At 38.5% G+C, this 25714-nt stretch overlaps 1 protein-coding gene across 7 annotated transcripts in view; it reads left to right on the top strand.

Annotated features, from left to right (window-relative positions):
• The window catches only part of baiap2a (BAR/IMD domain containing adaptor protein 2a), a 122678-nt gene extending 100917 nt beyond the window's left edge, over positions 1 to 21761 (top strand). Inside the window, exons 8-14 of one of the 7 annotated variants that reach the window (XM_065263391.2) lie at positions 1233 to 1478; positions 2048 to 2264; positions 4117 to 4318; positions 9456 to 9524; positions 10304 to 10457; positions 12685 to 12722; positions 20579 to 21761. In XM_065263391.2, the coding sequence (XP_065119463.1) occupies positions 1233 to 1478; positions 2048 to 2264; positions 4117 to 4318; positions 9456 to 9524; positions 10304 to 10457; positions 12685 to 12722; positions 20579 to 20648 (996 nt within the window). In that variant the 3' untranslated portion in view covers positions 20649 to 21761. Of the gene's footprint in view, positions 1 to 1232; positions 1479 to 2047; positions 2265 to 4116; positions 4319 to 9455; positions 9525 to 10303; positions 10458 to 12684; positions 12723 to 15113; positions 19033 to 20003; positions 20048 to 20578 lie in introns of those variants that run through there. The other 6 variants (XM_065263394.2, XM_065263392.2, XM_065263393.2 and 3 more) reach the window with 6 other exon arrangements.
• The last annotated feature ends 3953 nt before the right edge of the window (positions 21762 to 25714 follow it).

The following is a 25714-nucleotide window of genomic DNA, read 5'->3' as shown; positions in this document are numbered from 1 at the left end:
TTTTGTTGTAATAACGCTTTGTTTTCCCTTTCATCCCAAACACTGACTTTTTTTAGACAAATATCTCATAATTTAATGTTAAACGATGTAAGTGGTGCTCTGGATGCTGTGCATAATCTTACCGCACAACACAGAGTCACAGCGGAGCGCCACCGTTAGATGCCGAATGGCACTGCCGGTGTGTACGCTCTGTGGATTATAATGGAGGGTGGACAATGTGTTTTTCCTATGGGGGTTGCTTATGAAAATGTACAACCCCAAATCAGAAAAAGTTGGGACACTGTAGAAATTATGACAATGGTTAAAAAATAGCAAGAAAATTGAGAAACGAATAAATAAAATGACACACAAAGATGCGCCATTTAAGTGAATGGGAAGGACTGGCGTATCATATGCACGCCAAATTGGAATTTAGTGTAGGTATTGCACGATTTCACACGTCATGCCATTTATACGCAACTCTGGGAGACTGGGCTGAAATAATGTATTTGCACGTGCAAAAATGTTAACTGCCCTTAACACGATATATGATATGGGATGACATAATGTTTTAAGTTTGCGATTCAAATAAAATTACAATCAAATGTTTAAAAACTGAAAATCATTAAACTGACATACATGTCTTACATTATTTCTGGGAAAAATGCATTACTGTCTTACGCCCCATTCTGACAGCCAGCAACGTTATCGATGTGTGTCGCCCGTCTCTTTCAATGAAGCGTTTCTAAATCTGCTTGTCATAAACAAATGAGTACCATCCACGCCAGTAACTGACGAGAGAAGGATGACGTGAGCTCCACTCCCTTGTTCTCATTGGTAGTCGCTCCTGAAAGTCGCTCGACATTTGCATAAAGTCAAACTTTTCTTAACTTTCTTGCGTCGCTGGACACGCCCATACGGTCGCCAACGGTCACTTTCGCTCGTGTCGCCGGAAGTCGCCAGGTTTCCATTGAAATGAATGAAATTGCGTCGCTCTGCTACTGCTTGTCGTTGGCTGTCTGAATGGGGCGTTAGGTCTTGCCAGTCTGTTGGCTATCTGCCTCAGCTTAAAACTTATTCAAGTATTAAAGTTTTGAATAAGCCATTGCTATATGGATGTTCACAATATTTTGATATCCGTGCTACCCTAACATCCACTATCCAAAACATTCCAGATTATATTCAGATAACATTGCCTGTAACCATTATCTAAAAAAAATTCAATATCTAAAACATGTTTTTTGCTCTTGTAGGGTAAGGACTTGCTAACCCAGAAGATCCCAGTGTGGCAGCAGGCCTGCTCAGATCCTAACAAGCTGCCTGAAAGAGCCATGCTGCTCGCCCAGCAGATGACCTCTGGTTCGAGCACTCTCATCTCCAGCCCTCTGCACTCCTCCAAGGGCAACCTGGTCATCTCAGACCCCATCCCTGGAGCACAACCACTGCCTGTGCCTCCAGAACTAGCTGCCTTCATGGGAAGTGGCTTGGGCCACCAGGGGGTTAGTGGGACATTGTGTACTTCCTTCAAATACTACTTACAAATATTTTCTAGGAATGACACGAATACTAAGTAGGGCACAGAAATTACATGCATAGCCTTTAAAACAGAAAGGTTTCCAAGTTGCAAGAAGCTGATGCTCATTTTCTTTACATACACACACCACAGAAACCAATCTCTGGTCGTGTTTTAGTAAACAAAGATTGAAATTGTACAACATATTGGTATTCAACAAATTTGCATGAATATGTGACATCTCGATGCCTGTTTGATTGCCTGCTCCGCAAAAGAATAAGCATTCATTTCATACTGCGGCGATAAGATGATTCAACCTCTTTAAAACTCATTTCAGCCGGCAGTGCTATTGTTGAGTGGCCTGCGCTAGAAGCAGAACGCTCACACAATCCCAGTATCCAGTCTGCTCACAATAACCCAGCTTTTACCCGATAATAATTGGTGCTGCCGCTGAAGTGATGCTTGTTTGGAAGTCTGCAGCCCTGTCTGCTTGTTTAAAACCCAGCCGTGTGCGCATCTGACATTGATGTTATTTTGCGATTGCTATGGTTGCAGCGTCTAATGGGTCCTGATGGCATGTCTCTGGTGAACGGGACGACGGGGGTCCACGGGGAGGAGTACTGGACAGACGGTGGAGTCTCTCAGGGAAGACCGCCTTCCCCTCAGAGTCAGTCTCAAACTCAAAGCCAGCCACAGAGACAGGTCAGCGACGTCTACTCCAACACCCTACCTGTCCGCAGACCCCAGCCGGCTAAGAACAAGACCTCTGTGGGTAAGAAAAGACAAAACTTTGACTTTATGGATAAAATATAATGATCTAGATATGATTGGTCACGTTCATGCAAAGCTGTATGTATTCACACACACACACATAAATTTGTTTTTATATTTTGTGGGGACTTTCCATGGACATATTGACCCCATTCACCTAACCCCAACCTTTCTCCATTTTTAGATTTTCAAAAAAATAATTTGGCTTGTTTAAAAATCTAGTTACATTGTGGGGACCACTGGCTGGTCTCCACTATGTAGGTGATCAAGACTTTTACTTTTCTTGGGGGGACATTTGGTAAACCCCATAAATAAGATAACAAATGGTGCTAATTGACCTTGACTTGATCTGTTGTTTTAATAATTTTCAAATTCCTGTCCAAGTAGCTTTCACCCTTCAGTCTGCAATGAGACAACTGTAGGCAATTGTGGGTTCCTGTTGTTAGTGGCCAGCAGATGCCCATCCTGTGATCCCATGGGTCCTAGTGCACTAATTTTTTGTTGGACAAGCCATTAAACATTGATTCTGACTCCTTGTGGTCATCTCGTGGTACTGCTAGAAAATATAGGTTTATAAGCTTAAAGTAAGCCATTGGTCTCTCACCATTACAGTCTTTTAATAATCCATCTAACCCATCTTATTACTGACCCATTACTAAACCTCTTAAAACCTTACTGACCATACTTTAGCAACTGTTACCATCTGCCAAACTATCAGATAAGCATATGATCGCATAAGTAGCAAAATCTGTGCTTAGATCATTTTAAATGGATTTTTATAAAAAATATGTAAAGCATGGTGAAATGTTGTTGGCGGGGAATATTATTATTATTATTAATTATTTATTATTATTATTATTATTATTATTATTATTGTTGTTGTTATTGTAGTAATAATAGTAGTAATAATAATAATAATAATAATAATAATAGGAATAATAATAATTATTATTATTATTATTATTATAGTAATAATAATAATAATAATAATAATAATAATAGTAGTAATAATAGTAGTAATAATGATCATAATAATAATTATTATTATTATTATTATTATTATTATTATTAGTGTAGTAGTAGTAGTAGTAGTAATAGTTATAATAATAATAATAATAATAATAATAATAATAACGATTACGATTACTATTACTAAAAGCTATCTAGAAAGAAACCACACATTTTTCTCCAGACTTTTAAAAACATCATGAGAAGCTTTGAGGTAAACCATGTATCAACCGTTATTCCCAAATGTACGTGTGTTATATTAGTAAGGACTTGGGTGTTGCTTCATATTCTTATTGCAGAGGTGATAATGGTTTCCTACTCTATATTATGTTGCAGAATCAGTTCTGTTTAAATACAATAACATTATATTATGTGCGGGATATGAAGGGAATTATAATTTAAATGTTAATTAAGGGAATTTTAATTTAAATGTAATGTTATAATTAGTGCTGTGCAAAGATTAATGGCAATTAATCACATTTTTTTTTTGCATAGCCTAAAATATATAATGTGTGCTGTAATTATTATGTATATATAAACACACACACACACACACACACACACACACACACACACACACACACACACACACACACACACACACACACACACACACACATTCATGTATGTATTTAAGAAACATTTACATGTTTATATAAATGTATTTCTATTTATGTATATTCTATATGATATAAATAAAAAAATCATATATAAAAAACATTTCTAAAATGAATGTACACACCGTACACACACATATATTATGCAAAAAACATCACTTTTATTTTGTAAAAATTAGTCTTTGGCCAGCATAATCCATAGTTATAATCCATCCAATCCCTCTGTAGGAGAGACACGGACTCTGCCCCGGTCAAGTTCAATGGCAGCAGGTCTGGAGAAGAACGGGCGCGCTCGTGTCCAAGCCATTTTCTCCCACGCAGCTGGAGACAACACCACCCTGCTCAGCTTCACTGAGGGAGACATCATAACCCTGCTCGTGCCGGAGGCTAGAGACGGCTGGCACTATGGAGAAAACGAGAAGAACAAGATGTAAGTAAATTGACAGCAGAACTAGACAGAAATTAACACTGGCCTTATATGCAACAAGTGAACTGTTATGTTAGTCTAGTACTGTCACTTCAAAGAGACCAACCTATCATTAGCATTTCCACAGGAAAATTGCACAGGGTGAGCTTTCTTAGCTCACATTATTCCATAAAAAAGGTTAAGGAGTCAAGATACAGTAAAGATATTGAGCTATAAAATTAAATTTATTTAACTAAAATGTAAGTTCTGTCATCATTTAGTGAGTTCATACTGCAATCTTGTAGACCAGTGGTTCTCAAACTGGGGGCCGTGAGATGGTGCCAGGGGGAGCCCAGTTTTATGACAATTTATAAAATACCTTCATTATGAATTCTGTGTAATTAAACCTAAAAAATAAGGCTACTAACCAACAGCACTACTCTGTATAGAATAGAATAGAATCTTTATTGTCATTATATAAAAAATACAATGAAATTTGTTTAGAAGCTCTCCGAAACAGCAGAAACATCAAAAACAACAAATACAAGATCCACGTAATATAGATAGCTACAAAATACTATCATCATCTGCAGTGGAATTAAATAGTGAAAATAACAGTGCAAAAAACACGTATATGGTCAAGTATCAGTATGTATAGATGCAACGTTTGGGTCATTTTGAGTCTGCCACAACTATGTGTGTGTATGGGAAAAGGGTGTGATACATGCTACCGCTCTGGGAAAGAAACTATTTCTCAGTCTGTTTGTGCGAGTTTTTATTGCTCTGTATCTTTTTCCTGATGGAAGTGGTTCAAACAGTCTATGACCTGGGTGAGTTGAATCCTTAATGATGTTCCTGGCCCTTTTAAACAAATGGCTAGCATAAACCGTGTCCAGATTGGGAAGCTGGATCCCCACGATCCTTTGTGCGGTCTTGACTATCCGAGCCAGATCTCTTCGATTCTGTGTAGTGCAGCTGGTATACCACACTGTCACACAGTGGCAAAGAATGCTTTCTATTGTACTCCTGTAGAAATTTTCCAAAAGCTGAGAAGGTATTTTAGCTTTTTTAAGCTTCCTCAGGAAGAAAAGCCTCTGTTGAGCTTTTTTTATTACATACCGTGTGTTAACAGTCCATGTTAGATCATTTGTGATATACAGGCCCAGGAATTTGATGTTTGTAGCTTGTCCAACCTCTGTTCCATTTATATAAAGAGGTGAGGGGGTTGTTTTCCTGGTTTTTCTGTAGTCTGTGATAATTTCCTTAGTTTTGGTGGTGTTCAAAACCAGGTCATTATCAAAGCACCACTCGACTAGATGTTGAACCTCTTCTCTATAGTGCGTCTCGTCATTTCCAGAAATCAACCCCACTATAGTGGTGTCATCAGCAAACTTCACTATAGTGTTAGAGGAGTGGATGGGTGTACAGTCATGTGTAAACAAAGTGAAAAGGGCTGGGCTAAGAACACAACCCTGCGGAGCAAACTGATAGCTATCCAAATCAGCGGGAATATTGGTTTTGATGTAAGATAAAACCAGTCTCTCAAAACACTTCATAACAATTGGTGTCAAGGCAACTGGACGATAGTCGTTGAGACACTTAACTGCTTGCTTTTTGGGCACAGGAACAATAGTGGTGGATTTAAGACATGTGGGGACTACAGCCTGCTGCAGAGACAGATTGAAAATATTGGTGAAAACCTCCGCTAGTTGGTCAGCGCATGACTTCAGCGTACGACCCGACACCATGTCTGGTCCTGCTGCTTTGTTGCTTTCGATTTTCTTGAGGATGGATCTTACCTGATGACACTCAAAAGCAAGTACTGGCTCCTCCTTAGATGGTGGTACAGTCTTAGGTTCTACACCCCCATTCTGGTTATCAAAGCGTGCAAAGAACTGATTCAAGGTGTCAGGAAGTGTGGCATCGTAGCTGGTCTGTTTTACCCCGCTCTTATAATCCGTAACAGTTTTAATACCTTTCCACATGCTGCGTGAGTTATTATTTTTAAAGTGACCCTCTATGCGTTGCTGGTATCTTTGCTTGGCTTCTTTAATGCCCTTCCTCAGCTCCCTTCGGGCATTTCTATAAGCCAGCTTATCCCCTGACTTATAGGCAATGTTTTTTGCCTTCAGTAAGGATCGCACATGGCTATTTAACCATGGTTTTTGATTTGGGAACACCTTTATACTCTTAGTTGTCAACACAGAATCTGTGCAAAAGGCAATATAAGCAAGAACGGATGAGCTGTACTCCTCCAAGTCTGTACCCTGTGCAAACAAATCCCAGTTTGTATTTTCAAAACAATCCTGCAATCGTGAGGTTGCCTCTTCGTTCCAGATTTGGACAAGTTTAATAGCGGGGCGCGTTCTGCAAATGAGAGGTTTATAAGATGGAATCATTTCTATTGAGATATGGTCAGATAAGCCGAGATGTGGAGATGGAATGGCTTTGTAAGCTCCTGGGATATTAGTATATACTTGATCAAGTATATTCTTATCCCTAGTTGGAAAATGTACATTGCTATGTAATTTGGGCATTACAGTTTTAAAATCCATATGATTGAAATCGCCTGCTATGATCACAGCCCCCTCTGGGTATGCATTCAATTGGCTGTTAATGGTGTCATGCAACTCCTCAAGAGCTAGCTTAGCATTAGCTCGTGGTGGAATGTAAACAGCTGTGATAAGAATAACAGTAAACTCTCTAGGGGCATAAAAAGGTCTGCATTTCAAAGTCATATATTCAATATCAGGAGAACAACGTGTCTTAATTATATCTGCAGACGTACACCAAGCATTATTAACATGTATGCACGTTCCTCCACCTTTGCTCTTACCGGAGTCGGACGTTCTATCTGCTCGGTAAACGGAATGACCATCTAGGTTGATGACGGCATCGGGGATAGCACTGTCCAACCAAGTCTCTGTAATCACCATAATGCAGCTATCCAGGCAGTGAGATGTAATCCTTAGTCGAAGTTCGTCCATCTTATTGACGAGTGATCGCGAGTTCGTAAGAAAGAGACTCGGCAGCGCTGGCCTGTGTGGATTAGCCTGTAACCTGGCTCGTACACCAGCTCTCTTGCCTCGCTTCTGCTTCCGTTCCCTGCGCCGCCTTCGTGGCTTTTTAGGTGGTATGATGGTAGTTCCGTTAACCTGCTCAGGTAGCAAGATCTCCGGAGGAAAAGAGTTTGTGTTTCCGATACCATAATCCTGATATTGATTTCTGATTTCGAGCAGTTCTGCTCGTCCGTAACGTAAACGTTGACTGAATACTTGAGACAGTAAACTAAACAGAATTAACACACTAACACAAACAAAAACAAAACTGCATGTTCGCGAGCTCCTAGCCGCTGCGTGTACACGCGCCGCCATCTTGATTATGCAATCATCAAGCTTTTTTTTTTTTTTTTTTTTTTTTTTTTATAACTTAATATGTTTTGTTTAATTAAAATGTTACATTTTAGAACAGTTTTTTGTCATAAATTTTCTTCGGGGGGGCCGCGTAGGAATGCACCATACACAAGGGGGGCCGCATGCGGAAAAAGTTTGAGAACCACTGTTGTAGACAAATTCAAGCACAATTGAAAACTTCAGAGCTTTAAAAGGTGCATATAGTGTAAAGCAATATATTTAGAAATTAAAGCGATAGTTCAGCCAAAAATGAAAATTACCCCATGATTTACTCACACTCAAGCCATTTTCAATGTATATGATTATCTTTTTTAGACAAACACAATCAGAGTTAAATGTTCTGGCTTTTCCAAGCTTTGTAATGGTAGTAAATGGTGCTTCTGATTTGAAGCACAAAAATTGTCTTCTGAGGGCAATTGATGCGATTTTGAAAAAAAAAGTAAACTTTGCAAACTAAAATAACTAGCTTTCTGGAATGACCGACACTGCATTCATGAGAGAGAGTGCGTTTTTCAGCGTAGTGGAGATGAGACAAGATGGACGAGATGCTATGTCCTACGTCATACGATGAAAACGCGTGTTGGTCGTTACCGGAAGCTTTATATTACAAAATCACATTGATTGATCTGAGAAGGCCTTTATTAACTCTTTTCCCGCCAGCGTTTTTTTATAAAGTTGCCAGCCAGCACCAGCATTTTTGACTTTTTTAAGATGTCAAATAAAATCTTTGGTGTCCCCAGAGTACATATGTGAAGTTTAAGCTCAAAATATTACATAGATAATTTATTATAACATGTTAAATTGCCACTTTTTAGGTGTGAGATTTTTTTGCCATTTTTGGGTGTGTCCTGTTAAATACAAATAAGCTGATCTCTGCACTACATGACAGTGCCATGGTTGATAAGGGGTGGCATTATCTCCTGACATCACAAGGGGAGCCACATTTCAATGACCTATTTTTCACATGCTTGCAGAGAATGGTTTACCAAAACTAAGTTACTGGGTTGATCTTTTTCACATTTTCTAAGTTGATAAAAGCACTGGGGACCCAATTATAGCACTTAAACATGGAAAAAGTCAGATTTTTATGATATGTCCCCTTTAAATTTATAAACATACAATATATGAAATAAAAGAACAGACCCTTTAAAAAAAAAAGTTTCATCCTAGCTTTTCTTTTTATCACCTCTCAAATAATTGGTAGGTTTTTTCAAAAATACTAAATTTGGAGGAAAAGCTAAAATAATAGCATTTTTGTAAAGGACTTCTGATAGAAATCCTATTCAGAGCGATGATCAAAACGAACTGCGTCTGAACTGTTTGGAGGGAGGGCTTGCTTCCTGGTTGCATAAATTGGGTTAGATGGATAATAGCGGTATTGCGGATTGCCGGTAAATATCGTCATTGGCAGGAAAGTGCGTTTTCTCTTAATTGACTCTTGGTTAACTCTTCAATGGTGCCGAAAGAGTAAACCTCATGGAGTCATGTGGATTACTTCTGTGAAGGATGGTTCAAATCAGAAGCACCATTTATTACCATTATAAAGCTGGGAACAGCCAGGACATTTTCTAACATAACTTCGATTGTGTTTGTCTGAGAAAAGATAATCGTATACATCGAGGATGGCTTGAGTAAATCATAGGCTAATTTTTGGCTGAACTATCCCTTTAAAAAGATCTTGCGGATAGATTTTCTTTCCTATAGGTTTGATGGCATTGGGTTTCTAAAAATAATCTCTCTTCTTTCAGGCGTGGCTGGTTTCCTTTCTCCTACACGCGAGTGCTGCCTGACAGCGACAGTGAGAAGTTAAAAGTCAAGTAGGTGCCTTTCATTCCTGGTTAGAGTAATTTTGAAATGCAATCTGGTACTGATTACAAATGATATCAGTAAACTTTATTTCTTTATTTGATGACTTTGTAAAACAAAAGTGCCACAGTGTTGCATGCATATTTAATCAACTTCAACTTTTTAATTCCAAGATGATTGTTCTCCATTATAAATAGATTTATGTGCATGTAAAATCTTATACAAAATTTCCACCGCATTCACATCAGGTCCATGCGCACTTGTTCGGTCCCTTGTTGTGTTGGTAATGTTTATTATAAATTAAGAAGCCTGTGCCCACAGCATGTAATGCACATAAACATGCCCAACCCATCTCTCTATTAAGCCTTTCCACACAATCTCTCTCTTTGAGTCCATCTTTCTCTTTTTCTCGCTCTCGCGTTCACTCTCTAAAAATGTGCATGCAAAGTAAACTGTCAAGTACACCCACATCTGCCATTCTCAGCCAGTTCTTTCTATATGCATAGACCACTCACAATCATGTCTCAGGCTCTGATTTATCTCAAATAACGCTTTCCTTTGTCTTTTCTGAAATCGCATGAAGTCCCACTGCATGCATTTCAAACTCAAATTTACGGGCACAATCGCTACGTCACAAACTAAGCTATTGCCGTTGGCATGCAAAACATTTTAATATGTACCTTTGTAATCTGATTCAGATTACATGTAGTCCATTACTATCTCTGGTGCCCTTAAACCCTTCACAATCTGTTTCTGTGCAATAATTGATTGGCTGACCTTCATCCTGTAGTCTTCATCATGGGAAAAGCAGCAGCACAGGGAACCTGCTGGAGAAAGAGGACATGTCTTTGCCCATGCCTGACTATGGTTTGACTGCTCGACTTTTGGCACAGAGCCTAACACAGACTCGGCCACGCCCCTACAGCATGGCTGGCTTTGCACAGGTACACACACACACACACACATACACACACACACACACACACACACACACACACACACACACACACACACACACACACACACACATACAGTATGATGGGTATATCTCTGTAATTCTTCTTTAATTCTGCATATCTACTTGCATGTTCTTTACTTTTATCTTTTCTGCTTACTGAATCTATCTGCTGGTGTGGATTACTCTTTACATGCATGAATTTTTTATTAAAGAAACGGTTCACCAAAAAATTACAATTCTGTCGTAATTTACTCCCCCTCACACTATTCCAAGTTCATATGACTTTATTTTTCTGTGGAAGGAGATGGTTCAAGGAGTTTCCAGGCTTTTAAAAAGCACAATAAGTCTAATGGTGTGTTCACACCAAAAGCGAATTTAATTATTTGTGCGAGTAAATTACATATGAAGTCAATGCAAAGATGTGAATAGATGCAAATTTGTGCTGGGTGACACGAATTACGCTAATTGTGTGACGCGAATGTGCAATACTCGCTCAGCCGGGTCTTTCGTGCAAGTTAATACCAAAAGTGAAGCGAATATTCACATTGTAGTTCACTCGTGGGATTTACTTGTCTTTCGTCTCACTCACGGAAATGAAAACAATGCGCCATTTTCTGATACAACTGGATCAAGCGTGTCAATAAGCTCCTCGCTGATTGGCTTGAGTTTAAATTTTGCTCAGGAAAACGTATCCGAAAGATACGATTGAGATGAGTATCGAACATTTACGGCTTTCGCGTTACGTGAATTTGTATGGCCTGGCACACATTTGCGTCCATTCGTGGGCAAACGAATTTCCCCCCAGCAGTTTTTTAAAAGTTGCCAGACAGCGCCAGCATTTTTATGATTTTCACAAAAGTTAAATGCCTTCCAGAAAATATTCTTCTTTAAATATATAAACATACAATATATCAAGTGAAAGAACAAACTTTCTGCTATTAATAAAAACAAAACATTTAATCATATCTTCTTTTGTTAGAGATCAGATTTATACAAACATGCACAGAGTATTTACTTCAGTATTTTGTTTTTGGATCCGTAGATACTTTAGTGTTTTATAAGTTGTGTAAGATCGCCACCTAGTGGATAATAGCGTAAATATGGATTGCTGTAAAATCTTATCATTGGCAAAGAAGTGTTTTCTCTTAATTCCTGGGGTGCGTTCCACTCCAGTTTTAGACACACACTCGCGGACTTCCCTAAACACTTCCCCTCGGGGGAATGCCTGTCGCGATTTTGAAGTGCGTTCCACTTCGTCAAGTGGACGAGGGAAGTTTTTATGGACAGACCCTCGCTCCCTCGATTTTGACCGAGGGAGCGAGTCTGCTTCATATGTATACTTCATGCAGCTTCATATCCCACAATGCAACACGATTGTGATGTCACTTCAGCAACTCGCGCTTTGCACATGGAGGGGGCGGTCTCCACTTTCCATGTGATCAAGGGCTTAGGGCGATCCATTTGAACCCACTTCAAGTGTTCTAGCAGTAGTGGGCACTCGTACAACGTAAGCAATGACGTACATCCGAGTGAACGAGACTGAGGGAAGTTAGCGAGGGAAGTTCATAAAAAAACAAACTGGAACGCAGGGCTGAAATAACTCATCAATGGCGGGGAAAGAGTTAAAGGTGCAGTGTGTAATTTTTAGAAGGATCTCTTGACAGAAATGCAAAGTAATATACAAAACTATATTATCAGGGGTGTATAAAGACCTTTCTATAATGAACCGTTATGTTTTTATTACCTTAGAATGAGACGTTTTTATCTACATACAGAGGGTCCCCTTACATGGAAGTAGCCATTTTGTGCCACCATGTTTCTACAGAAGCCCTTAACTGACAAACCTTTTTTACTAAGTTGTCTCCAAAGATGACATGTTTGTCCGGTGGTGGCTACCGTAGCTTCTCTGAGTTTCAAAAGCGAGGGGTGAGCAGTGAACTGAGCCGTTGGTTGCAATTTGCAACCTCACCACTAGATGCCGCTAAAATTCACACACTGCACCTTTAAAGCTCGACAGCTCTTATTGTATGCAAGCCAAAATTTTTGACTTCCACAGAAAAATAAATGTTTTGGGGCGAGTGAGCGCTGACAGCATGTTCATTTTTGGGTGAATTTCTTCTTTTAATAACCTGTGTTGGTGTACACTTGGATATTTCTGGAAGCTTGAACTTGACTGCTAAGCAGCGCTGAAATTTTGTTTTTGCGAATTCCAGCCAGCGCTAGAGGACTATGACAATCACTTTGCCGCAAGGTAAGATTGGGTCTTAATGTATAGGCAGTCGATACGAAATCATAAATGAGTCAATACATCTTACCAGTATACCCATGAATGCTAAAGCCGTACTGCTAGTTATACTTGTGTTAGTGAGTAGTAGTTAACTTACATGTTTTTCTCTTTCTTAGCTCTTGCTTGCTTATGCTAAATGTGCAATGTAGTGCCGATATTTGTTGGAAGCCCTGTTTTTATTTTTACAGAATTGTAAATGGTTTCTCAAGAGAAGGTTGTCTGTCTGTCTGTCTGTTTGTCTGTGTGCATGTTTAGTAGAGTTAAGATAAGAGATTTAAGATAAAGAGAAGCATCATTATGTAAAGATGCATCTTTGTTGACCTCACTGTAATCTCACTGTGTGTGTGTGTGATCCATTCAGGTCAGGAGCAGAGCTGTTCATAGTCTGTGTGCCCTGCAATTCACTCTCTCTAGCTGTCTCTAGATGAAGTAAAACAAGTAAAACCCCCGATTTTCACTTCATACCAAAGGGATGTTTTGGGTTGAAAACAATTTGAGTGCCATCGACAGCATCTGTGACAAACATTATCATATCAGATCCACGCACACTGTAGAAATCAATGGGGCGAGACATTTAAAGCATTAATCTGCTGCCTTATGTAACGGATTTATTTTTCTGTATGAAACATAAAGTCACAATTAAAGGGTTTGTTGGCTTAAAATGGTCAGAAAAGGTTGCACTATAGGTTATGTTCAACTTCACATTGCTTCAAGAAGGGACAAACCCAATCTTTTTTATTTGTCCTATTTTTGAAGAGTTTGGTTTCAAAACGCAATAAATCAATTTTGACTGATTTCGCTAAAAAGGTGTTTTCTATAGATGGTTTCATCGGACGCACGTGATACACGTCTGGATCCGAACCTTACTTCCGGTTTCGTTTTTTTAATGGTCTGACTAGTTGCTAAACTGATCTCTTGAACAAATGCCTCGTCGAAAATAACAAAAGTTTTGGTTTCCTAGGTACTCTATGTGTTGTTTTGTTTGCTTGTTATATAAATAAACTATGTTTAAAGAATTTGTTGTTATTTATTATTAGCGGAGTTTACCGGAAGTTACGTGCGGACCGCGACAGCGGCTTGTTTATGTTGTTACCGCTGAAACGGTCTATAGCAAGAAAGTGACAAGATGAAAACCACTATTTTCTGTTACAAGCTTTCACATAGGATCTTTAAGTTATATTAAAGCAGCACTATGTAGTTTCCATGTAAAAATGACTTACAGCTCCCCCGTGTGGTTGAAAAGCGCAACAGTGCCTGGTATCTCTTCTGCAGGTGGGGGAGGGGCGGGGCTGTGTGCTCTACCCTCCACCGCCACTTTCAGAGTGTGCTTGTAGCAGCTAGGAGGCTGCTCAGGTTGCAGCAACAGTACAATTTGTCCAGTTAAAAGTTGTTCTATCACTGAAATAATTTTAGAGACATTATTTAAAGGTAAAAAAACTACATAGTGTTGCTTTAGCATAAAACATCCAAATCCATAATTTTATTTTAAAAGATTCCTTATAAAAACTGATTATTTTTCTGCAAAATGCAATAAATCCATTTTATAAAATGCTAAAAATCTATTGAATCTATATAAATGTGCATTCATCTTTCCCATGTTATATTCATTTAGTTGACTAGTAATATACACTGATTAAAAAATAAACATAAGTGGCATTAATAAAACACTTGGTCATATTAAGAACACTGTTATTGCTGCGGTCATCCTTGGGACGTCGTCGCTGAACTTTTTTGACAGCCATCAGCTGTAAAATATTTTGGCCCTGCTCGATTTTCTTTGACTTGGAGTGTTGTAATGGAAAGTTTTTCATAAGATCTGTGTGAATGGGGTTTAAGTTACCTGATTGCCTTAAAATTCATTTAATTTTAAGGCAACCAGGTAACATACTTTAAGTTGAACCAATTTTTTTACAATTTTCTTTTGGGTGCCCTTTTTCAGATTCTTTGCCCCTTAGACTTTTATTGAAAGTGTCTGTTGTGTTTGTTTGTGCACTCTTAAAGAGTCAAAATTATTGCCCGTTTTAGCAACTACATATGCTGTCAATGGTGCCAGCCCAAAATATTCCTCCTTTTGCAATACAACACATTCACATAGATACAGTACCTGAGGCTTAGGTTAGATATTTTTAATACCGATTTTATACGTAAAAAATAAATGTGGGGATTTGCCTTGAAGGGAAGTTAAAGCCCCATGGCATATGGCTTGTGTTTCTGATGTCGGCAGAGTAGTAAGAGAGCAGAGAGCAATAATAAAGCCCCTCGTCTCTGCCGGCCATTTGTGTCTGTCCTGTCTTTTCTTCATTTCTCTCTGAATGTGTCCGACCTGGCAAGCTTCCTTCTCTCTTTGTTTCACAGTTCCGATGGCAAATTGATTTCGACAGTGTGAACACAGACTATCACAGACACAGATACAGCTCCGGATAGCACAGGGGCCACGCCCCTACTTCCCTTAGCCCCTCCCCCTCTTAAGCTCTGCCTCCACACACTCCTCCTCCAATGGAAGGGGCCAGTCTCATCCCTCCTTTCTGTCCTCTCTTCCTCCCTGCGTCTTGCCGGGGCAATAGTGGCGGCGGTCGCGTGTGGTGGGTCGGGGGGGAGCTCTGAGAAGACCGACCGGAACGCAGTCCAACTGCTCGCCTCGCCGCTTTACGGACTGTGATTCGCCTGTAGTGACGCCGCTATGACATCGCTCTGGACTCCAAAGAGACTGCTTACCACTTCCTGTCTTTCATGCATGAGCACAAGTTTTGCTATGTGGTTGTTTTTTTTTTAAAAATGACACCCTCATGTAAAAGTGCCAAACGAAAAGCTCATTTGGTATTTTGGAGCAGCTCTCCTTGTTACGAAGCTCTTGCTGAGTGTTTTCTTTTCTAAGCAGATGTTATGGGAGCCTCATACGAAATGAGGAGTGTTTTTTATCATTTGTGGTTTAGTTGTACAGAGTGTATTCTCTCTCTGTGGGTTTTTTGCGTTTGTGATTCCCTCATGTATTACCTGGTGCTCCTCTGATCCAGAGGCTGTGTCACTTTGTGCCAAAACTATCAGCAGATTCGACTTTCCTCCACAAAATTGGAAAAATCTGAAGGAAATCTCAATTCTCCCAAGTGCCAAACAAAAGTGGACTTACAGAACTGGAGTGAAGGTTGCATGAGCTTTATAATACAGTATACGGGTGGGACCGTGCTGTTCTCCAAGACCAGCATGTGTCCGTTCACCTTACATGCATGAAAGAAAAGTGCTCTGAGCATAAGCCTAAAAATCCCCATTCACCTGTTACAGACACCTTGAAGAACAGAGTCAGAATTGCATTAAAATGAATAGATTCACAAAATATTGATTTGCAAATGCAAAACCGAATGTCACTAGTTCGCCTGCGCATTCAGTCTTAATGGTTAATGGCAAATGAACTTGGCTTGCTGAGCTTTTAACCTGAGCTATGAACCTTTAGAAAGAGTGAAACTGAGGCCGGGGCTCGAGCCTTAAGTTTGACCCCTCTCCCCTCCAACAGAACTGCACAGAGGAAGAAAGAGAGCAGTGAAGGAGGAGATGGGGAGGAGGAGGGATGCCGGAATAATTGCAGCTGGACGCAGAGTCCTGGTGGCTGCCTTAGGGGTCGTTCACATGTCACGCCTAAAAATGCGTGGAAAAAGCTAGGTGTGTAGGTTCTTGTCACATGCGGTGCGGTGCACTTTCGGCATTCTGAAAAGTTGAAATGTTTTTAACACTGTGCGGACACGCCTGAAACCCGAGTGTGTCACCGCGTCGCTTCCATTATGAGTGTGCATACCGCTCACCCACATTTGAAATAACGAACTTCATCGCGCAAAAGACCCGATATGTGAATCACCCCATATATATGCTCTCAATGATGATTGACAGGCCTGAATGTTTAGGCTCCTCCCAAACTTACATTAAAAACTACATTTACATTAGCAACATTACTTAACGCTTTATGATTTACAAAATAAATTATATATTGTACGAAAATACAATTACCAACAGTGTAAATGTGCTAAATAAAATTTAAATGTTCAAACAATATAATTTCGTAAACTACTACACATTACAAAAAATAAAATGTATACCTCAGGAAAATAAGAAAACTAATTCACATGCCCTGAAAAACAAAACTGAAAAAAACATTTGTTATGCGTAACATTTATAAATAAACCCTTTTAAAGTACTTAAAACATATTTATGACATAATTAATGTGGATCTGACATCTCACGTTACTGTTTCAATAAGTGTGTTGAACTAGTGTGGTGTTGTGTGCGACACAACATAATATCATGTTAAAAAGTGAATAATGATTGGTCATGTTACGTTCTGTTAGACTTTGGCTTTACATTGAGTGACACTGAGTGTCTTTTTAATATAAACATCAAATTTAAGTAATAGATAAATTTACTGACCGTTTGAAAAGATTTTTTGGCTGATGCTGATAAAAAAAAATCTAAATATCGGCATCTGCAATATACGTATCGTCACATTGCTACTATGGATGCAAAATGTCTGTGCCTATACCGATATTCGATTTACTTCTATCAGTATCGGCAGATGTTACTCCTGTGTATGATTTGCCTTTTGTTTTGTTTCAAATTATTATGTTTATGAAATCCTAGAAGTGCAGGGCGTACAAAGTGCAGTTCTGTTGTCATTGTTAACCAATTCAAAATAATTACCCAGTACGAGTTCTGAATTTTTCCGCTTTTTTAATTGTCTAAAAATATATCTTCTCTGATCATTTGCTATTTTTAACTCTTTCCCCACCAGCTTTTTTCATGATTTTTAATCCTCCCAGAAAATGCTTTTCTTTAAATATATAAACATACAATATATTAAATGAAAGAACAGACCCTCTGCTTTAAAAAAAAAAGTTTCATCCTACCTTCATCACTTTTTTTTATCACCTCTCAAATATGGGTAGGATTCTTCAGAAACACCTTTTTTTTTTTTTTTTTTTGCAAAAAGCCGCGATAATTCAATTTTTATAAAGGACTTTTGATAGAGATCAGATGCAGAGCGATACTCAAAACTTACAGCTGTTTGCCCAAGGACGATACTGCCGGGTTTAATAAGTAGCGGAAGGGTAATAGGGAAAATTTATAAGCCGATATATAGGTGCATCCCTAATGAATACATTTTGCACTTTTTCCATAATATGTCATCTTTAACCATTCCAGTAAACCGCTTTCAATTTAGCCAATCAGAGAATCACATCTTACACTGTGTCCTAACTAGGGATGCACCGATAGGAATTTTTTGGGACGGTACTGATTTAAACAGACAACTTCTGGCCGATGCCGATACCGATATTAAACACTTGTATACAATACTATACAGTTGGTCTATTAGCTAGTTTATTTCTGCATCAAATTATTTTTACTGAACATGGATTGGATCTAATTAACATTCAACTGACCAACATAATAAGAGAGGCACAAATTAAGCTAAAACAAATATAATAAGACAACATGACAACCTTCAAAGGTGGTTTTTGCTATTCAGCATTTATTTTATTAACAACATTAACTCATTTTTTACATATAATGGATTTCTTTATGCAGTTAATTAATAAACAATCAGTATTGGCCTTTCTCGTGCTATTGCCGATATGCCGATGGTTTCAAATTCATCAAAAATCGGCCGATAAATATCGGCAGCCGATACATCAGTGCATCACTAGTCCTAACCAGATGCAATTAGGATTCCAGTAATAATCAATTTGTGTATCCATACTAAACGTGATAAAGGGGTTTGGCACAATGCAGTAATCACCAAAGGAAACAGCCAATCAGAAGAGAGCACACACATCCACAGATGCATCCCTCTGCTTTTTATGGCTTTCCTTGTGCATTTTAAGGGGTTTGATATATATTTCTGCCAGTGGTTCTCAAACCTTTTTGGCATGCCCCCCTTGCGTACAGTGCATCCATTCGCACCCCCCCCAATGAAAATGTATGACATAAAACTTAAAATTTTAATTAAACAAAACATATTAAATGATATCATGTAGTACTGTTGGTTAGTAGCATTATACAGATTTCTGAGGTTTAATTATACAGAATTTACACAATCAAGGCACCACCTCCTTCCAATTTGAGAACCACTGGTCTAATCAGTCTCTTTTCATCCATGTTTGATGAATAATATTCATCTTGCGCAGAACTTTTGATTTGAATGAGATCTCTGTGTAGGCGGAGCTGTAAGTCGCACCATTGCAGAAATAGAAACCGTTTTCGTTGGATAAAATCTCGGAAAAGTTGCCTTTAACCGCAACACGGACCAATAAGCATTTGTGAATCATATTTTTCGAATACATTAATCTAGACACAATTCTGACTCTGATATTAAAGTGCCAGCAGCCCATGTCTGTAAAACCTTCCCCTTGTAGTACAGTATGTTTCCATGCAGTTATGGGATGTGTACTGACAGATCCTCTGGAGCTGCGGTGTAGTCCTCGCTGTGTCGTGTGTTCTTTTCAGTTTCTTTTCCTTGGAAAATAGTCAAACTAGGAAAACTGCACAAAGAAATCAGTGTAACGCTCACAATATGCATGCTGAGGAGGAACATAGTGAACATTTGACCTTGAATGTATGGTGACTTTTTACGACGAGAAGAAATAAAAATATCTATATATTAATAAAACGTTTGTTCAAATGAGCTTTTGATGATTTTTACTTTGTCGCCTTGCATTTATTTCATCTTTGTTATTTCATTGAGACCACTAACCAGCATTTTACCCCAAATCAAACCTCGTGTTGTCTTCCGGAGGGCACACGATTGTGCGTCTGCGCATTTGTGACGTGTCGCTGTGTTTGTGCTTGCCTGCTAGCTTTTTTCTTCTAACATCTCTTTCTGTGTTGTTACAGCGGAGAACTGATCTGATCTGATCTATCTACTGTGTATACGGAACTAGTCATATACACGTTTAAATCTATAAGCATGCCTATAGTAGAAACAAATGGGTTTTCATTATTAAATGTCTTTTATTTTTATAAAATGACCTTTTTTTTACTCAACTGCTATGGGCAGACTTCATTTTGCATTATATTTTGAACCCATGTCATTTCTAGAAGCGTATTAACTGTAACATCATCAATCCGAATCGATGACTCCCACCCCCAAATGCCATTTAACGCAACACTAACACTAGTGTGAATGCGGTGGAAATGTAGCCATGCATAGCATCAATCTGAGCATAGCTCTCAGGTACAAACCCGTGGACTTTCTTTACCTTCCAGTTTGGGTCCTGAATTGTCCCGGTTCTGAGTGTTGCAGGACCTCCGTAAGTCACCTGCCTCCATCGCTGCTAAGCCAACCGATCATGCCCTTTCTTTTTTTTTTTTTTTGGTTTTGTTGTTCTCTACATTTGCTGTCGGGCTTAAACACGGGCACTAGGGCTTCACAACTGTTTCGTCTCATGCCGCCACCCGCCTCTCTGGTTGGTTGCATTTGTTTTTTTTTTCTTTCTGTGTGCCGCGTAATTCGTACCAGCCAGAGAGGTCGTAGGTTGCCAGGAAATGGGGTTTTCATGGAGGCAATGTGTTGGCACTGGAGGTAACCCGAAATCTAACTCTTGCATGCCTCTATCAATGCTGACAAAAGTAAACGCTCACACAAACTTAACTACAGTATGTCTTATGTTCCATTTGCATGCTTGCACATTTTTCTTCTCCAAATACCTGTTCATAAGTATATGTCAAATGAATCAATGTATGCCTTTTAGCAGTACTTATATGGTGATGGTCAATGGGTCACTGGTGCGAGCTGTGTTGTGGACGTACTGACCGTGTTTGTTCTCCACCCCTTCGTCTAGTGATCGTTCCATGGAGGTCTACTTCAGGCCGAGCATCATGGACGGCCGATCTGCTCCTCTCTACTACTAGAGGAGCCCGTGCTGTGGCCTGTGCAGTATATCGCCCTCTTCTGTTCTGTTTGTGTCATTGCAACAGCATGCAGCAGCACATGTGTACTTACATTACCTACAGGGTCCAAGCGTTGAGGATACACCGTAATGAAAATGGATCTTAACACGTTAGCTTCGTAATAATTGGGATTTATCTTTTATAGTTTTATGTTCCAAACTGATGATAGTGGGATCAAGAAAAGAGTATGTAAATGTTACAACTAAGTAGTTAGCAGATACTATTTCAATAAGTTGCATATCTTAGGTAAGAAGGCTTTATTTTTCTGTGTTTTATCTGTGTGCAGTAGTATGTCTCTGTATCATCACTCATTTGTGAAAGCTGTGTGCAAGGGTGTTGGGATGAAACCTCTACTAAGGGGTCGCTTTATAATAAATGGACCACCATTCTTTAATTTGTTTAATTTGCTTCTGCAAATGAAAGAGATTTGTATTAGTCGCAGTATATTCACATGCAAGCAGCGCCGACACATGGACTGTGCCTTTTCCAGCTGTTTGTATTAAGAAATCTGTAACTCCACTGGCCTATATGGGGAATTGTTTTTTTTTTTGTAATTTTTTTTTTTTTAGAAATTTCAGCGACTGTTTTAGATATAAGAGTTTCGCTAGTTGCTTTAATAAGATCTGTTGAGAATATATATATATATATATATATATACATCTTCTTGGTGATCTTTTGTTCACATACTGAGCAATATTGCTTATTCAGTATATACTACACAAAAATAAATATTGTAAATATTTTTTTGGTTTTGAGGGACTGAGAGCAGATATAAGTCCTTGTAAATATAATCTCTGTTTAGTTCAACTTTCTTCTTGCCACAGGGGAAAATCTCTTAATTTGAATAGCATGTTTTTATAATGGGGAATCTACTGTGATGTTTGTGAGGAAGATGGGGAACTTGGTTTGATTGTTTGATGGAGAGATTTTTGGGGTCGGATCAGCTTTAAAACACAATTTATAATGCTTTACTCTTATTTTGGCATTTCTAAATGTCCTGTTCATTCTTATTTATGGAAAAATGCAAATGTTTGTGCCCATTCTTGTATCAAATAAAAAAGGAACAAAAACTGGTCGCTACTACAGGTTCACACTATATAAACATGGGGTTCAAGTCTAAAAACACATCCACTTGAAATGTATGTTTGTGTTTGTTTTTGGTTGGAGAAAAGTCTACCAGCTGTTATATAGGCTATGTTAATATGTTGATCTAATAGACCCCTTCACGGTTCAGGTCACAGGCTGTTCCCACTGCACATGTCGGGGTCAGAAAAGTCATTAGAGCAGATTGAGTTGCGTATTATTCAGTATCGTCAAAAATGCCTACTTACGTCGTGGGCTTTGAAAATCGCACCAGGTCTTCCGTTAAGTTTTCGCGATTCATGCAGAATCTCAAAAACAAAAAAATACAACATCTGCGGCTGCAAGCAATTAACGTGCAGACTGGGACAATGCAAATATCAAAGAGGCTTGTGTTTGTAGTGCTCACTTCATTTGAGGTAAGTCATCATTTTCCAGCCCTGTTAGATTAAATTATAAAGCCTGGACAGTTTGACCCCATGCTGCGCACGCACCCGATATTTATTCAATGTTTACAAACCTTGAAGGGGTCTATAGGCTTGTTCGATGTCATGCAGCGGTCCATGAAACGATAGCCAGATGACGTCAAAATACCTCAAGAGTGATTCAAGAAACCATATTGAAGAAGTCTAAGACCTCTTTCACACTATCAGTCCAAGTTCGACTTTGGTGCATACACACAGCAAAATCCCCAGTGTTAAATTAACACTGCTCGGTGTTTATATAATCCACACCAAGATTGGTGTTAAAAAAACACTAAATCAGTGTTAAAGTTAATAAGATAATGAAGTGATTGAGTCATTAATGGTGAACACCTGCTGGTCATTCCGTGTCAAATCAACTCAATTTTGGAATTGTTCCTGTCTTAAATATTTTATTTTGTTGACTCTTTTTCTGGAGAAAGTAATACTAAAATGTTGAAGAAAGCCAAATTATTAAATGCAATAGATGAAATCACCATATATAGTTAAATGAACACTATCATCATCTCTGTTTGAAAACTAAAATTACAACTTGCTTGCAGAGTTACATGGATGATAGGTTTAACTTCTAAAGAACTGCTGTAAATCTGGTTAATAAAGTAAGTCACCATTGGTCCGATTAGTGTTTCCTTTAGTTGGGTACTTGGGTCTTGAAGTTTAGTATTAGTTTCTGCTGCTAATTGTAGCAGTGTGTTTATAAAACACATCTGTTAAAGCAGCAGCAGAAGAAGAAGAAGATGAGAAAAGTGAAGTCTATAACTCATACTATGTTAATTAATATGGAAGTATAAGTTTTGGGATTCAATGATAACATAAAAAAGTAATAACTGAATATAAGTGTTTAATTTATGTTCTGCCAACCCTGTGAGGCTCCCATGAAATCCAACAGTGCTGTAAAAGTCCACATACCCTGAAGAGTTAAATATTGTTTACCCAAATCTAATCTGTGGTGCTAGACAGACACAATGAGACATCAACAATCAGCCTATAAAACACAATCATGGTGACAATCAACAACAAAGCTTCATGCCGCAATGCATGCTGGGTACCAGGATTGTAGAAAACTCATTCATAATTCCCATCATGCATTGCAACATGACAAAAATTTAGCAACTTTCTTACCATTAACTGTCACCATTGTTGAGATTTGTATCAGAAATCATGAAGTCTTTCTTAAGCAAAAAACAACAAAAACACACTAAAGCATTATGGCAGTCTTTTTCAATACACTGTCATTTGCATAGAGCTTTTTTTATATGCTTGTTTCTTCATAATTAATTTGTGATCAAACGTTTCAATGATTTGTGGAGTAGAATATAATAAAAACTAACTGAGAAGGTCTGGATGGTTTTCCCTCTACATGAAGCAAAGAACAAGTGGTCTTACTAAAACATTGTTGCTATTGCTAAAAGAGGAGAGTTAAATCAGTGAAGGTCAAGGGACAAATGCCTAACTAAAGGAAACACTAATCACAGTAATGGTGACTTCAAATCAACTCATAACAAACACATTAATGTGATACATTTTGTGATAAATGTCTATTTGACTTGTGAGACATCACGTCAGAAAGAAGATTTGTCTACTAAATCACACGTGTGGATGCTGGAATAGTTGAGCACTTGTATTTTGTTCTGACAGCTGTTTAGAAGTTAAACTTATCAATTTAGAAAATAACTCTGCAAGTTATCATTTTATTTTTCAAACAGAGATGCTGATAGAGAGGCAAACGTGAAGGATTGCAGCTTTTGGATTCATCTATTGCATTTAAGTGAACAGTATTGAACAGTATTCAATTATTGCATTTGAGAATTTGTCTTTCTTTATTATTGTAGTATTTTCTCCAGAAAACGAGTCATCAAAATGAAAATTTAGAGACAGGAAAATGTCCAAAATGTAATTGATTTGAATGACCAGCAGGTGTTCACCATTAATGTCTTAATCATCACTTCATTATCTCATTAACTTTAACACTGATTCAGAGTTATATTTTTAACACCAGTCTTTTTTAACACCAATCTTGGTGTGGATTATATAAACACCAAATAGTGTTGATTTAACACTGGTAGAGTTAATTTAACACTGGGGATTTTCCTGTGCAGTCACATTTAGAACGTGTGAATGGCGAAAAACCACATGAAATCCATTTGTTCTAATCCGTTTCAAGCTACCGTATTTTCAATCAATCAAGAATGCGTCATGAAGACGAAAAAACATAAGTTGCAATGGACTACACGTTGCATTTTTTTTAGAAAATTATTTCACAAAATCCAACCTGAAGAACAGACATTTATTTAACTGAACAATAGCAAATAGAACCGCAGGCTGAATAGGTGTCCGTACATTAACGTAACATTATCCGTTTTTTTTACGCAAACACAATAGCATACTACTGAACATACCTGGAAGGCTGAATAGGCTAAATAAACAGAACAAGCCAACGCGCATCAAGTTCGCAGGCTCGTCATTCCACATCACTGAATTCATTGAGTTACATAAATACAGGAGTAGCATATAGTGGACTCGCTGCTGTAGACTGTAATGTTGTCTCTTGGTTCATAGTTCAAAATTAATTCATACCGACTTAAAAGTCGCACCTGACTAGAAGTCGCAGGAACAGCCAAACTATGAAATAAAAGTGTGACTTACAGTCTGGAAAATACGGTACATCCAGAGGTGGTTTGAAATTAGTTTCAAATTGCATTTCCGGAAATCCATTTCAGTCTGACCGCTCTGATCACGTTGGTGTAGCTCTTCGGTTACGTCATGCTGTTGCGTCATGTAAAATGTCGAATGACGTCATTGCCATGGAAACAGTGCAGATTATCTGGAAAATGGCAGAACACTTAAGGACACACTAATCGGATCTGAACAGTTGTGATACACAATGTGGACAGTGAGTCTGTCGAATCGTACAGGTATATGCAGTGTGAACAAGGTCTAATTTCGGCTCACTCTTGCGAAACTTTGACACCATCTGTCTGTCAGTCAAACAAGCCTTATACAATGGCTGAAAATGTCACTACTTTTGCCTGGTGCAGTCCGTGCCACGACAGAACAAGGTAAACTTTTTAATTAAAAGGCACCAGAATACAAGAAAGTTGAATTTACTCCAATGGCCATGAATATGGCACTGTCAGAAATAAGGTCATAATGGGGCGGTTTCCCGCACAGGGCTTATCCTAGTCCCAGACTAAAATGCATGGTTGAGCTGCCTAATTTCTAAACAAATTGTACTGTAATATCTTAACATATATCAGTGCCGTTGTTTTGTCTTAAGATGCACACCAGGACTGTTTTTTATAAGGTTTGTAAAAACAATGTCCTAATATAACCAGAGCCATAGAAGGAGAGAGTTACGTCAAGTCCGTTGACTCCAATGGAACGGTTTTTTTTACAGCAATGGCGGACCACGGAGTCTCTCCAGAGTTCCCGGAAGTCACAGTCAGCTCCATAGAGTTGCATAAG

Source organism: Paramisgurnus dabryanus, chromosome 3 (assembly GCF_030506205.2).
Source record: "Paramisgurnus dabryanus chromosome 3, PD_genome_1.1, whole genome shotgun sequence".
Classification (NCBI taxonomy): Eukaryota; Metazoa; Chordata; class Actinopteri; order Cypriniformes; family Cobitidae; genus Paramisgurnus; species Paramisgurnus dabryanus.
The sequence above is the reverse complement of the archived record's forward strand: the minus strand, read 5'-3'. Positions and strand labels throughout refer to the sequence as shown.